The sequence below is a fragment of the Vitis riparia genome, chromosome 16 (assembly GCF_004353265.1).
Source record: "Vitis riparia cultivar Riparia Gloire de Montpellier isolate 1030 chromosome 16, EGFV_Vit.rip_1.0, whole genome shotgun sequence".
Taxonomy (NCBI): domain Eukaryota; kingdom Viridiplantae; phylum Streptophyta; class Magnoliopsida; order Vitales; family Vitaceae; genus Vitis; species Vitis riparia.
The window spans coordinates 2,264,010-2,279,070 of record NC_048446.1 but is presented as its reverse complement, the minus strand read 5'-3'; the positions used below and the strand labels follow the sequence as shown (position 1 = coordinate 2,279,070).

Below are 15,061 nucleotides of genomic sequence, written 5' to 3'. Positions count from 1 at the left end.
TACAATAATCAAATATAATTATTTCTCCACAATTAAATTGTCAAAAAACAATCAAATAAATTCTTAATAATTCAAATATCAATTAAACATAATTTCTACCCGAATTCCATTATTTCTCAACAACCCCAATAAATTCAACAACCAAATGTAATTATTTTTCACAATTAAACATTTTCATTATCACACAAAAATTCTAAGGAAAGTTCCTAAATCACCCAATAAAATTCCGTGTATCATAAATATTACCTATTTTAATTCCAATAACGAGATTTATAATTTTTTTTAAAAAGAAAAAGACAGTTAAGTCTCCCTACCACACATCTAATAATCCAACAGTTGAAAATGAAATCCGACACCGTACAAATGTTTTTTGTGTCGAGTGAAGTGTTCTAAAAATTTCACGTGAAATAGCCGACGTTTATCCATCCAAACGGCCTACCGAAAAGTAGCGGCACTATCACTCCTAGTCGCCGTCGAGAGCCTCCTTCTGCTACTTTTTTTTTTTTTTCTCCTTTCCCCTTTTTAATCCTTTCCTTTCCTTTTGTTTTAAACCTTCCAGCCACCAAGTGGCCCACGACCCAAACACCATATATAAAAAGAAACATTATTAATTTATTGTTTTTTTTTGCTTTTCTTTTCTTTCAATTAAACTTCATTTAATTTTTTTATTTAACAACACACAAAATAAATTATCAAGCAACATCCCAAAAATTTTAATTTTCTCAAATTTATTATTAAGCAATTTAATTTAATTTTTACTTAATTAGTTCTAATTAATTTTAATTAATTCATTTTCCATCTTTCGTTTCTATTTTTTTTTTTCATTTCGTTTTTGAAAATTTTCAATTTCTACTATCCTGAGAAATTTTCTACCATAAAGCTTATGTGGCACAAAAAATTCAACTTGCTTAATTGACCAATAAAATATTTCAAATTTCGCTAATCCAAAATTGACATGTGTTCTCAAATTGTTCTTTTGACTTTCTAACCACCATCCAATAGAAGACTTTTCAAACCTAGAAATTTCAACATGGCCTAAAATACTCAATCATTACATGTTCAATTGGCATGAACTCCTTCTCCAATAAGCTGAAATCGGTCCAGAAATCCAAGGCTCAAAGTAATCTCCCCCGAAATTAGTCACATTTGGATGAATGTTGGGAATCAAAGAAGCAAACCCAACAATCAACGAGGGATGGATAGTCTCATCATCCCCAAGAAATTCCAGGTAGGCTTTAGAAGTGAACCAAGGGTTGGCGATTTCTTGTGAGGCTGAAATGGGTGTAGGAATGGAGCTTGCGTTTGGAATATTCTAGTTCAGATGAAAAGCCTTGTGGGTCAGGAATATTTTGATCAGTACTTATCGGTTTGCCCTAGAAGATGATTTTTTTGCTATTAATGCCTAGCTCAAACTCAAACTAAACACACTATCATATCTTATCATGTCATCTCACAATGGAAAAATATGAGTATGAGTTCTCATTACCTATTCCCATAAAGCCACTACAGGCAGGTGATGTCTTCCGTCAGACTGTTATTCCACCTCTCCAACCCTACCGGCATTGCGATATTTGGCCAAAATAGATGGGGATTTTTGCTTTTACATTCAATGAGCTTATGGTCTTTTTCTTCAGTCCATCGCGGTCTCTGCTCCTCTGGTCTTGCCATCATGGATTTCCTTGACAAGATCGAAGAAATCAACCCAATAAATTTTCCATCAAATATACTACTACTTAAAAACCAGCAAAGCCCCATTGAATAGCAATCTGTGAAGAGAAGAGTGAGACCTTGAAGATGTTAAGCCATGTACAGTTGTAACTAAACCAAATTAGTTAGAAACCTGTATCTAAATGATTAGTTATGGTATTGTTAGATAATTAGTTATAAGGTACAACTAACTTCAAATACATATAAATATGTAGAATCACTTCTCACAAAGTAGAAGAAATCTCAGAGAATAAAGACTTTCAGAAGTTCAAGAAACCTCTGTTTCACTCTATTTTCAATTTTATTCCATTCAGCTTTCTTTCAATTCTCACATGGTATCAAAGCCTGTAACAATGGAAGATCACTCAACCAATGTGACTCCATTGCAAGATTTTGGAGAAATTCCAATCGCTGGATCTGGTTTGATTACAGGACAATACTTCTTAGATAACGAATCAATCATTTCCATCACTCAGTCAATCTCTTACGATCAAACTCGATTGCAATAACTTCCTCATTTGGCACAATCAAATGCTTAATGTGGTCATTGCAAGCGGGTTTGATGATATTCTTGATGGAACCCGACCATGTCTACCACATTTTCTACCTGATCCAAATTCTATATCTGCCACAACAATCAAATCTCTAGTTGTAAATCCAAAATACATCACTTGGCAGCATCAAAATCGATTGGTGATGAGTTGGATTTACTCCTCACTCACCAAACCGATGATTACTCAAATCATGAGTTATAATACAACTCATGAAATCTAGGAATCTTTACAACATAGTTTCACTCCTACTTCTCAAGCTCATATAATGAAGCTTCATCTGCATCTTCAAACTATACGCAAAGGTGGCTTGAGCATGCTTGACTATATGCTACGAATACATAATATTTGTGACAATTTGACTGCTGTTGGAATCAAATTATGGCAATTCTGGGTGGAATAGGCCCTGAGTACAATCCTTTTGTAGTAACCATTACTTCACAAGCTGAACCAATCTTTTTTGAAGAACTGCAAAGTCACCTCATGGTTTTTGAACGACGTCTTAAACGACAAAGATCTATAGAAGAACAGACTCTGATCCAAGCAAATGCTACTCTATTTCAACAACAAAAGAATAGGAAGAAAACCTACAATTCTAATTTTCGTCCAAATACCGGACAAATCTAAGGAAATGGTCAATTTTCTAGTGGTAATTTCCATAATTCTAACAATTAGAATTTTAAAACAAAGAATTCTGCTACTAGACAGACCATAAATAATAGTGGTAACTCATCTGGAACTTTCAAGCCTCAATGTCAGATTTGTTCTAAGTTCGGGCACACTGCTTTATAATGCTGGTATTGGTTTAACTCTGATTATCAGCCAAAAGATTCTAAACATTCCACTTCTAATAATCCTCAAGCTATGACTCCAACTTTTGCAACAATGGGTGACACTTCTTGGTTTCTTGATACAAGAGCTACACATCATCTCACATCCGATCTTAACAATTTAATGATCCATAATCCATTTACCGGTGGTGACAAAGTAATTGTTGGAGATGGTAAGGGTTTATCTATTGCAAATATTGGTAAATTTTCTCTTGCCTCTTCAAGTGGTTCTTTCATTTTCAATGATGTCTTACATGTTCCCTTTATTACAACTAACTTGGTTAGTGTGCAACGATTTTGCTCAAACAATGGCACCTTTATTGAATTTCATCCTTCTCATTTTGTGGTGAAGGATCAGAAAACGAGACTTGCTCTTCTTCAAGGAAAAATTGAGAAGGGTCTCTATAAACTTCTTGTTGCAACAAGAGATGTTGGTCATCAACTAGTCTTTTATTCTACTAGTAGTACTTCAAATACTAGTTGTTTGAGGCTTTGGCATAATAGATTTGATCATCCCTCTTTTGATGTTGTTTCCAAAATCTTATCTCTTTGTAAAATACCTTTGAAACATGACAATAATAACGCTGTTTGTGAGTCTTGCTAGTTGGCTAAAAGCCATCGTTTTCCATTTGAAAGGTCCACTTCTAGAGCAATAAAACCATTTGGTCTCATCCATGTTGATCTTTGGGGTGCAACTCCTATAGTTTCTGTTAATGGTGCTCGATATTTCCTCTTGCTAGTTGATGATTTTAGCAAATTTTCATGGTTGTATATTTTGGAAACTAAAGATAAAGCTTTACTTATGTTCCAACATTTTCAAGTCATGGTTGAAAGATAGTTTGATACTAAAGTTCAATGTGTTTGGTCTGATTTGGGGGGGGGGGGGGGGGGGTGGTTGTTGAAGCTTTTCACAATTATTTAGCTACAAATGGTCTTCTTCATCAAGTCTCTTGTCTTCATACTCCTTGGCAAAATGGAAGAGTAGAAAGGAAGAACCATCATGTTGTGGAAGTTTGTCTTTCTTTGTTAATACAAGCTGGTATGCCTCTCAATATTAGTCATTTGCATTTCAAACTGCCATTTTTCTTATAAATCGGCTTCCCTCTACTGTTGTTTCAAACAACCATTTTTGTTAGTACAATGTGATTGATATCCAATGCTTGGCTGAGCTTGCTCCATAGTGGTTAATTTTGGGAGGGAAATTTATACAAGAGAGTTGCCTTCAGTTGATCCGTTTTAGGAGATAAACGGAAGCCATCTCATTGAGGCCACATGCCTTTATGTCAGTTTGAGTAGTGAAATTTTCTCATTGGAGACAATGGGGTCCGCCACTAGTTGTAGAGGCAACTTTCTTTGTTTTAAGAGCATGGACTTGGGTCAGATTGAGGATATAAATTGACGTCAACCGACATACAGCTACAAGCTTTTGAAATAATATCTTTGGTGGACCACCACAAGAGGGAATTTTTAATAAAAGATTCATTCTCAGGTCAGATTGAGGAGATAAACTGACACCAACGGACATAGTTTAATCACTTAACTTGTTCTTAGGATTTTGGATTTTTCTCTTAGTAATTATATGCCAAACTGACACCAACAAAGACAGCGACTTTATTGGAACAAACATCCCAGAGGGCAGAGGGCAGAGGGCCGATTGCAGTAAAATAGGAAACAATGACACTTTGCAAAGACACTTTGATGTTGCGATTTCAATTTTCAATCATAAAAGGTTCATAAAGTTGGAAAATTCAAAAGTAGACCATCGGTTTCAATCCCACCTTTTCTTTCACTCTTTTTCTTTCGTTTGTATCCGACATCATACTCATCCGTTTGTATCTGACATCCTACTCATCCGTCTCATGAATACTTCCCCTCTAATTTCCACATGGACAAAAAGGACTAAGAGTTTGCTGTCAAACTAAGCTTTTTTAATAAATAAAAAAAGAAAAAAAAATCAATCTTGATTTAATTTTACAATATTTATCAGAGTAATTGCGTTTATGCATATCAGCATCTACATATTAAGTTTTTTATTTTTTATTTTTTATTTTTACGATAAAACCATGATGACTACCAATTTAGCTCTAAGATTAAAATCATATTTACTAATTATGGTTTTATTATAAAAAAAATATGAAATAAAGTTTAAAGATTGTTTTGATAAATATTTTGCAAAACAATCTAGATGTCAAATATTTTTTTTTAAAATGATTACTTTTATTATGATATACTCCCTCACACAAATTCTCACAAAATCAACTCTCTTCCAAAATGGAAATTAAATTCCTACGAAGTTCTTCCCGGTTTCTTCAACCATCCACCACGTATGCTATTTATGCCAATAATAGTACTAGTTTAGATGCAAAACATACACTACTTGTCTATTTGTTACTTTTTAAATTGAAGAGAATTCTATGTTTGACCACATTAATGGGTCTGATAACTGTCTAATAACCCTTCAACATATACAAAACGCAGCTTTATTATAAGATGATTCATGAATATGGAAGCCTGTGTGTATACATATCTATATGTGGAACTTATTCATAATCACTAGTAGAAAGAGATAATATGTATATATATATATATATTCGAGCAGACCAAAATCTGGTGACTTCTCCAGTTGGCATGAACTCTCTCTCCAGTGAGGCTGAAAACGGTCCAAAAATCCAAGGCTCAAAAGTAATCTCCCCCGAAAGAGTGATGGATAATCTTGTCATCGCTCGTAAGATATTCCCTGCAAATTCTGGGTATACTAATTCAGAAGTGGACCAAGAGTTGGCGATTTCTTGTGAGGCTGCAACCAGTGTACAGCTTGTGTTTGGATCATTATTGTGGTTGAGATGAAAGAGTTGTGTGGCATGTGGCTGATCCCCGGTGCTACTTTGTGCGTGTACTTCTCCCAATCTTCTTCTTCTTCAAATGGTTGTACAAGCGGTTCTTCACATCATTTTCGGTTCGCCCTGGAAGATGAGCTGCTATACTTGCCCAGCTGCAACACAACATAAAAACTCCTCAAATCGATCAAATTATCATATCATATGATCATGGAAAAGTGTGAGGATGATTCTCATTACCAATTCCCATAGAGCGACTGGAAGCAGATGATGGCGTCGTCTTCCTCTTGGGAGAAGTTCTCTCTCTTGACAGCAGGATCCAGATGGTTATTCCACCTCTCCGTACAACTCTTACCACTTCTGCTCAGCCCTGCCAGCGTTGCGATATCTGGCCGATGTAGATCGGGATTTCTGCTTATTCAAAGAGCATCCGGTCTTCTTCTTCGGGTCTCTGCTCCTCTGATCTTACCATCATGGATTTTCCTGCAAAGATGGAAGAAATTAACCCAATAAAATTTTCATGAAATATACTACAAGAAAAATAGATATTATGACTGCTTAAAAACCAGGGAAGCGCCATTGAAAAGCAAGCTGTCAAGAGGAGATTCAGACCTTGAAGAAACAATGTGCTTGGCTGAGGTTGCTTCATAGTGGTCATGTGCTCAGGGAATTTATAGAAGAGAGTTGCTTTCATGTTATCAGTTTGAGACACACTGAGGCGAAATTTATAGAAGGGAGTTACAAACTGACGCCAAACTGACGCAAAGAGCATGGATTTGGCTCAAACTGACGCCAACCCTACATGGTTTTGAACATGCAGATACAAACGTTTGAAAATCTTTGGTGGGCCACAAGAGGGAATTTTTAATAAAAGATATGTTCTGAGGTCAGATTAAGAGGACATGCAAACTGACGCCAACGGACATAGTTTAATCAATCAGATTTGTTCTTAGGATTTTTCTCTTAGTGATTAGTTATTATAAGTTGCATACTAGATTTGGGTATCACTTGGAATTATTTCTCATACTAAATTTCCATAAAATATCACTTATTATAAGCTGCATACTAGAGTTGAATTTCCAGTATACCATCTTTCTCATCCAACAAGCCTTGTTAGAAGATAATCTTAGCACCCAAATAAATTATAATAGGTGGTATGGAACTGATATGAGAGGAAAGCTTCAAACTTAAAAGCAAACTCCTTTTGTCGTTTCTTGAAAAACTAGCAAGCAAAAAATGGTTAATTTCCTATCTCCAATGGAGAAACTTAACACAAGGAGAAGATCAGTTCACATGTGGCAGTTTCCGAAGCTCTTGCGAATGGAGGATATGACAAACCCCATCGAAGGAGACATGCGTGCTTTTAAGTCAATGTTGAGTTCAGAAATCTCTCTAGTCTTTTTCACTTTCATCATATCTGATTTGAGACTAACCCACCCTTCTTTCTGTCCGGTTTTGTTTGAAACCAAATGGACATGGACATGGTTTAGTGTCTTTAGTCATTTCACATAATAGTTTGCACTACAAAAAGTTTGGTTCTATTAGGAGACAACCTATCAACTGCTGGGGATTTGGTCGGAAATTTGTCCGTGTCTACTCCTGTTTTTTTGCTTTATTTTAAAAACTGTTTTTAAGTTTAAAAAAAAATAACAAAACAAAAAACAAGTTTTGGATAAATTATTTTTAAAAATAATTTTTCTATTTTGATTTTGTGAAAACATTACAAATTCAATTTATATAATATTAGTTAAATTTAGTTCAAGTCTTACCCAAAATAAAAATAATTTTGTAATAATGAATAAATTAAAAAATAAAAGTAAAACATGAAAAGTAATATCATAATAATATCTTAAATTACTTTTTTGTATATAAAAAAATGATATTTTAGTATATGTTAGAAAAATATGGATATTATTAATATCTTAATAAAAGCATAATTGATTTTTTAAAAAATCATTAGTCATAATATATCGATTTTGGTTATTATTTTTTGTAGTGATTGAATCTAGTTTTTGAGTTCTAAATAATATTTAGAAATTCTTAAACTCATTAATAATTTCAATACAAAGTGTCGCTTGATTTGAAGTTTAATTATGTACGGAAAGAAATAATAAAGTCATTATGAACTAATTTTTATCATAATTTTTTGTATTAATGGATCCGCTATTTGAGTTTCTAATTATTGCTAAAAATTACTAACCTCATTAATTAATCAAATACATTAAGTCTTATTTAATTTGGAGTTTATTTTCCTAGTGAAAAATAAAATAAAATAAATATGATTCTATGTAGAAGAAAAAAAATATATAGTAGTTATAGGCCAATTTTTGGTATTGATTGGATTACTATTTGAACTTTAACTTTCTTTTAAAAATTACTAAATCTTTAATGAATCCAGCACATTAAGTCTTGCTTGATTTGAAATTTATTTGTCTAATGAAAAAAATTTATAAAAATGTGATATATGTTTAAAAAAAAAAAACTAACCAAGTCATTTAAAATAAATTTTGCCCTATGATTTTCTAATAGTACTAATTAAATTTGTTTTAGAGATTAAAAGTATTTTTTTAAATTAATAAATTATATGTATCTAGATTGATTTGGAATTTATTTTCTTAATAAAAGTTTTAGATGTCAATAAAAGTTTTAATGCAAACAATATTAATTCAAAAACATGAAAATAAAATAATCCACATATAGGTATATGAGGTTTTAATATAGTTCAACAAAAATATAGGCATGGTTAATCAGGTTATTTAAAATAAATTTTAGTGTATGACTTTTTAATGTTATTGATCGAGTTTCATGACTTTTTAATACTAATTAAATTAATTTTTGAGATTTCAATCATTTTTTAAAATTAATAAATTATATGCATTTAGTTTGATTTGGAATTTATTTACTTAATGAAAATTTTAGACAAGTTAAAAGAAATTCAAAAAAGCACATGTAAATTAAAGGAATATCATATTTGAATATTTTCAAAATCGATATTGGATTATGAAAAGAGAAGAAAAATAATCTCATATTCAATTTTATTTGGTTTTTATTATATTTTAAAATTTCTCTATGTCTTCCTTTTGCTTATAAAAATTGATGAAAATAATTTCTAATTATTCTTTGAAAACCGTTCTCTATTTACTTTGTTATTAGAATTTAAAAATAAAAAAATAATGATCAAACATTATTATGAATTTTTAAAAATAGTTTCTTATTTTTAAGAATAAAAAATTGATTTTTAATCACACAACTAGACAAGCTCTAACAGAATAATAGCTTTTACTGAATTAAAAGAATTTAAAAAAACAACAAATAATGCCTCTAAGTATGGTCCACACTGGATAGTAAATGTGTTTGGTAATTAAGAGAAAAAATGGTGTGGCTTAAGTTGATGATGATGAAATGATGAGGTAGTAAAAAGCCATCGATAAGAATTGATTTTAATTAATAAAAAGTAAAATTAATCAAAATTAGAATAAAATCTATTAATGAGAAATATGTGATCACTTAAAAAAATTAAATATTTTGAAATATGGTAAATGCTACTTTAACAATTTTGGTTCCGGGAGTCTTTTGGAATTTATGAATAATTAAAAATGTTTTTCATTTAAATTTTGAATCAATATAGTACAGTAATGTCTCGTAGATTTCCATTTTTGATTAAAAAGAAAAAAACTAACCAGTGATGGATGAAGTTTTATTAGTTTATTAATTGAATTTGATTCATTAAAAATTTTCAAAAATCAATTTTCAATTTTTAGAGAAGCAGTACTTTTAAGCCATTTAGATTTTTGTTTTTTCATAATAATAAAAAGGATAATTGAATCATTTAAAATTGTTTCTCCACCTCACTCTATCATTCTTACCACACCTCTGTACTAAGGTGTAATTTCAACAGATTAGCCCAATCTAACAATCTAACCTAAACCCAACCTAATTAAGGCATGTTTGGACAATTATTTTCGGGTTGGACTTAAGCTAAGTATTATCAACCCGAATTCAATTGGGATTAGACTCAAACCAAGATTTGAACAATTCAAGCATAAATCGAAAATATATATATCTTTATTTGCATATTATAATTTTTTTATTTATAAGAATTCCATATTATTATTATTATTATTATCATTTTGTTTTTTGAGCTATTAACTCCTCATAATGTAATTAAAACTATAAATAAAATTAAAAAAAAAAAAAAAAACTAATAATGTAAGAATGGTGGATTTATTTTTTATATTTAATTCCTTCAAATGGATGGTCACAAGTCATGGGTCTAACCGTTATAAGATGAATAATTTCATCGGTGAGTACAATAAGCCAACCATTATATTATGCAGAAATTAATGGGTCTAACCCTTCAACATAATACGAAGCCCAGGATTATTATAAGATGCATTCATGACCATGCAGCAAACTCAATGCTTATCCTCCAAATGCTTTTCCCACCTTTCCCTACATCTCTTACGACTCCTCTCTAGCTCTGTCAGCATTGCGATTTCTGGCCAAGATAGATGGCGATTTTTGCTTTTACATTCAAAGAGCTTCTGGTCTTCTTCTTTGGTCCATGGCCGTGTCTCCAACCCACTCGTCTGCTGTGGTGTTTCCATTACGGATTTCCCTGCAGAGACGGGAGAAATTAACCCAATAAAGCTGCTTCCATGAAATCTACTACAAGAAAACAAATAAATAGATACAATGACTGTAGAAAAAAAAAAAAAAAAACAGGGAAGCCCTCCCCATTGAATAGCAAGCTGTGAAGAGAAGATTGAGACCTTGAAGAAACAACGTGCTTGTTATCCAATGCTTGGCTGAGCTTGCTTCATAGTGGTCATATGAGGAGGCAAATTTATAGAAAGAGAGTTGCCTTCAGTTGATCAGTTTGAGGAGATAAACTGAAGCAGCATCTCATAGGATCCGCCGGGAGTTGTAGAGGCAACGTTTTTTGTTCTAAGAGCATGGATTGAGGTCAGATTGAGGAGATAAACTGACGCCAACGGACATGGTCACCTTTTGCTTTCTTAGTCCCTGAGATTAGTCAAGGAAAATGAGTCAAGACAAAATAATTTACAGTTTCTGATATAAAAGTTTGGTTCTAATAGGAGATCATAAGCTACCAATCACTTGGGATTTGATCGGAAATTTGTCCTGTGAAATCTAATTCATTGTTCTCCGGTCAGATTGAGGAGATAAACTGACGCCAACGGACATGTTTTTGAACATGCAGCTACAGACATTTGAAATAAAATCTTTGGTGGACCACTAAAGGGAATTTTTAATAAGACATTTGTTTGGAGGTCAGATTGAGGAGATAAACTTACGCCAACGGACATAGTTTAGTCTCTTAGATTTGTTCTTAGGATTTTTGTCGTAGTAATTAGTTATTATAAGTTGCATACTAGATTTGAACATCACTTTGAATTGTTTCTCCACCTCGTAGCTCTCACCACTCCTCAATAAAGCTGTTTGAGCGTTTCATAATAATTTTTTTGACATAAATTTATATTTATAACACACCTAAGTCATATTTAAGGACACTAACCCATAATATTTACCTGTAACAAATAGTTTTCTATATTGTTTAGTCATTAATTTTATATCATTTTACAACCATATTTATTGGTGTGACAAATATACAGTTGATTGGTGAATATTAATTCAGTCATAAGAGTTCAAAAGTATACCATGAAGGCCTTGTTAGAGAGAAGTGGAGCAAACAACTTATAAGGATACAACCAAACAAATTGACTCTAGGGTTACAACTAAGGCTCTTTTAAACTTACGCCAATCGAGGAGGGTTAATTTTCTACCCTAATTTTCAATTTCGGGCGCGTGAGTTTTTTAATTTATGAATGATTAAAATATTTTGTTTTAAAAAAAAATCTTGAACTCACTGTTAACTTGATTCTCTTCACCCTAAATCTTATTTAATAAGGGTGGGAGGAGTAGCCCAAAAAACTCACCCTATTGCCATTTTAGAAAAGAAAGTAAAAGTAAGTGGAAACAAAAGTATTAAATATGAAATTAAAAAAATAAAGTAAAATTAAAAATAATGATAATGATAATTAAAAATTTTAAATGAAGCAATATCTCATTGGAACGAAATTAGAAGTCCATTTGTTAATTTGTACTTTTATAATTTAAAAAAAAAAAAGATAAAGGTATATAAAAATATTTTATTTTAAAACTTTATAAAAAAATTGTAAAATAAAAAATTAACACTTGTAACTCGTCTATGTCCTATCCATGAACCATCGAAATTAGTAAAAGATTCTTGAAAAATGGATGAATTTTTTTTCTTTTCGTCTTTGTTTTTAAAACTAAAAACATTAATTAGAACCATCCAGAATATTAATGAAAATTAAAAACACAAGCATATTATTGAAATTGTTTGTTCTCTTTTATTGTTTGCATGTATTCCTATTGAATTATGGGGAAAGGCAGTAGTTTTTACTATAGTTCACTTAATTAATAAAATTCCCTAATTCCACACCTCTAGTTTGTCACATTTGAAAAGTTGTATGGCTATGCTCCTAATTACTCTTCCTTGAGAGTTTTTTGTTGTACTTGTTTTGTTCTTCGTCCTTGTGCAAAGCATAGCAAATTATCTTCTCGTTCTGTCATTTGTTTTTTCTAGGATATGATGAAAGTCAAAAGGGATATCGTTGCTTTGATTTGATTAGCCATAAATTATATGTTTCTCATCATGTTTTCTTCTTTGAGCATATACTTTTATTTTTTATTCCTGTTGAGTCTCATAATGTCTTTAAGTCTAAACTTGTTCACATTGATCTTTTCTTGGTTGTTCATATAGATACTGATACTTTAGTTATGGATCATCATGCTCATTTCTCTCCTCAAACTGCTACTCTAGCACCTTTTGAGACTATGGATCCTCTTCCCCCACATTCTTTTCAACGTCTTCATAAGTCTACTTGATTACCATATTTTATTCACTCCTCCTATTCAAATTCTTTTACATCATTTTTAGCTTCTATTCACAACCGTTTTGAGCATCTATCATATAAAAAAGCTATTCTTGATCTTTTTTTGATAGCAAACTATGAATGAGGAACTTTTTGCTTTTCATAAGATTAATGCTTAGGGTTTGGTACCTTTACCACTTGGCAAGAATGCAATAGGTTTTTATTAGGTCTATAAAATCAAAACTAATTATGACGGTTCAATTAAGCAGCACAAAGCCTGATTGGTTGCTAAGGGATTTTCTCAATAGTATGGTATGGATCATAAGGAAATTTCTGCTTTTATTACAAAGATGATTGCATTTTGTACTCTTATTATAATTACTTATGTACTCTTATCTCAGTTAGATGTTGAAAATGTCTTTTTGAATGGTGTTCTTCAAGAAGAAGTCTATATGGTCCTTCCTCTTGGTGTTTCTCATAATCTTAGAGAAGTTTGCAAGCTTAAGAAAGTTTTATACAGTCTCAAACAAACACCTTGTGCTTGGTTTTCAAAGTTCTTTGATGCGCTTATTTTTCTTGGCTTTGACCTAGTCATCATGATTCTACACTCTTTTTAAAGTACTACACCTCTATTGGTTGTATTCTTCTTTCTCTATATGTTGATGACATAATTATTATAGGTGATGATGTTGATAAGATTATAGTGTTGAAATCATATTTGACTTCTCATTTTAAAATGAAGGATTTGGGCTCTATACAATGCTTTTTGGGTATTGAGGTAGTTTCTTCTCCAAAAGGTTATCTTCTTTCACAATCAAAGTACATAATTGATATTCTCAATCATGTTCACCTTATTGATACTACTCTTAAAGTTAATGTTCAGTATTCTTCTTCTGATGGCAACCCCTTGCTAGAACCTACTTTATATCGTACTATTGTTGGCAACTTGGTATATCTCGTCATTACACGTTCGAACATTACTTATGTTATTCATAATGTTAGTCAGTTTGTTGTTTCTCCTACTACAGTTCATTGAGTTGTTGTCTTTGTGTTCTGTGGTATCTCTGAGGCACTATATTTCTTAGTCTTTTATTCCCATCTACTTCTTTTTTAAGAGTTGCATGCATATTCTGATGCTGATTGAACCAGTGATGTCAAAGATCACAAGTCTACCACTAGATTTTATACATTTTTTTTTTAAGGATTCTCTTATTTCTTAGAAGAACAAAAACAAACTATCATTTCTTAATCTTCCACAGAAGCTGAGTATCATATTATGGCATTTACCACCAGTAAGATAGTTTGGTGATGTTGGTTACTTGTTGATATGGGTGTTTCTCTTTCTTGTCTTATTCCTATGTATTGTAACTACAAAAGTGCTATTCAAATTGCTCAAACTTGAAATGTGCACAATTTCAGCATGTAAAAATTTTAATTTTTAATAAAATTAAGAGAAATTAGTATAAATGATTAAATACAACTTTTTCTGAAAAATATATTTTATTTTATATTAATTAAAACTTAAAAATTTTAATAAAGTAAAATGTTAGAACAATAATCAAGTTTTTATCTTATATAATTAGAAATATTAAATAATTTAACCAAAAGAAAAGTTAAAACTATGATCAATTTAGATCCATGAGCAAAAAACTAAAACTATTGTCATTGACTCTGATTTGCATATAAAAATTTAAAATTTTTTAAAATATAAATAATATAACAATGTAATAAAATTTATAAAATAAATAAATATTTTATTTAGACAAATATGGAAAATCTTATGTTGTTAACTTTTAAATTTGTTCATTATGTATTTATTTTTATATTAAATTTGTTCTCATTAATTATTCATTATGCATTATTATTTTGTCTTAAAAATATTCATAAATAATTAAAATCAATAAATATTGAAAGATGAAATAGTGAAAAAAAATTAAAATTAAAAAGATTTTATAAAATCAACACATTAAAAAAAAAACAAAAAACAAAAAGGTGGAGGTATTACTAAAGGAATAAAAAAATAAAAAAAAATAAAAATCATATGACATGGTTGATTATCACATATCAATAGTTGATTATCAAAGAGTTATGTGTAAATGAGAAAAGGAAAACATTTGAGGAGGAGAGGAGCTTTAGATAGTAATTTTGAGTGCACGTTGCTAGGTTGCTAGGATTATTTCTTTCAAAATATATGTACATTAAAAGTCAAAATT

At 31.0% G+C, this 15,061-nt stretch overlaps 1 protein-coding gene across 1 annotated transcript; it reads right to left on the bottom strand.

Annotated features, from left to right (window-relative positions):
• Positions 1 to 5,968: 5,968 nt before the first annotated feature.
• On the bottom strand, positions 5,969 to 10,532 carry LOC117933936 (transcription factor MYB53-like). Its single transcript, XM_034855521.1, has 3 exons — positions 10,391 to 10,532; positions 6,166 to 6,313; positions 5,969 to 6,080 (listed from the first exon to the last, which is right to left on the bottom strand). Exons 1-3 carry the CDS (start codon positions 10,530 to 10,532, stop codon positions 5,969 to 5,971), a joined length of 402 nt encoding a protein of 133 aa, XP_034711412.1.
• Between the last annotated feature and the right edge of the window lie 4,529 nt (positions 10,533 to 15,061).

Bases quoted from the DNA above. Each gene is read 5' to 3' on its own strand.
- LOC117933936 (XM_034855521.1), bottom strand. From the start codon at position 10,532: ATGGAAACACCACAGCAGACGAGTGGGTTGGAGACACGGCCATGGACC. The intron at 6,314-10,390 runs GTAAGAGATGTA...TACATCGGCCAG, and splicing joins GACAGAGCTAGAGAGGAGTC to ATATCGCAACGCTGGCAGGG. The intron at 6,081-6,165 runs GTAATGAGAATC...GTTGTGTTGCAG, and splicing joins CAGTCGCTCTATGGGAATTG to CTGGGCAAGTATAGCAGCTC.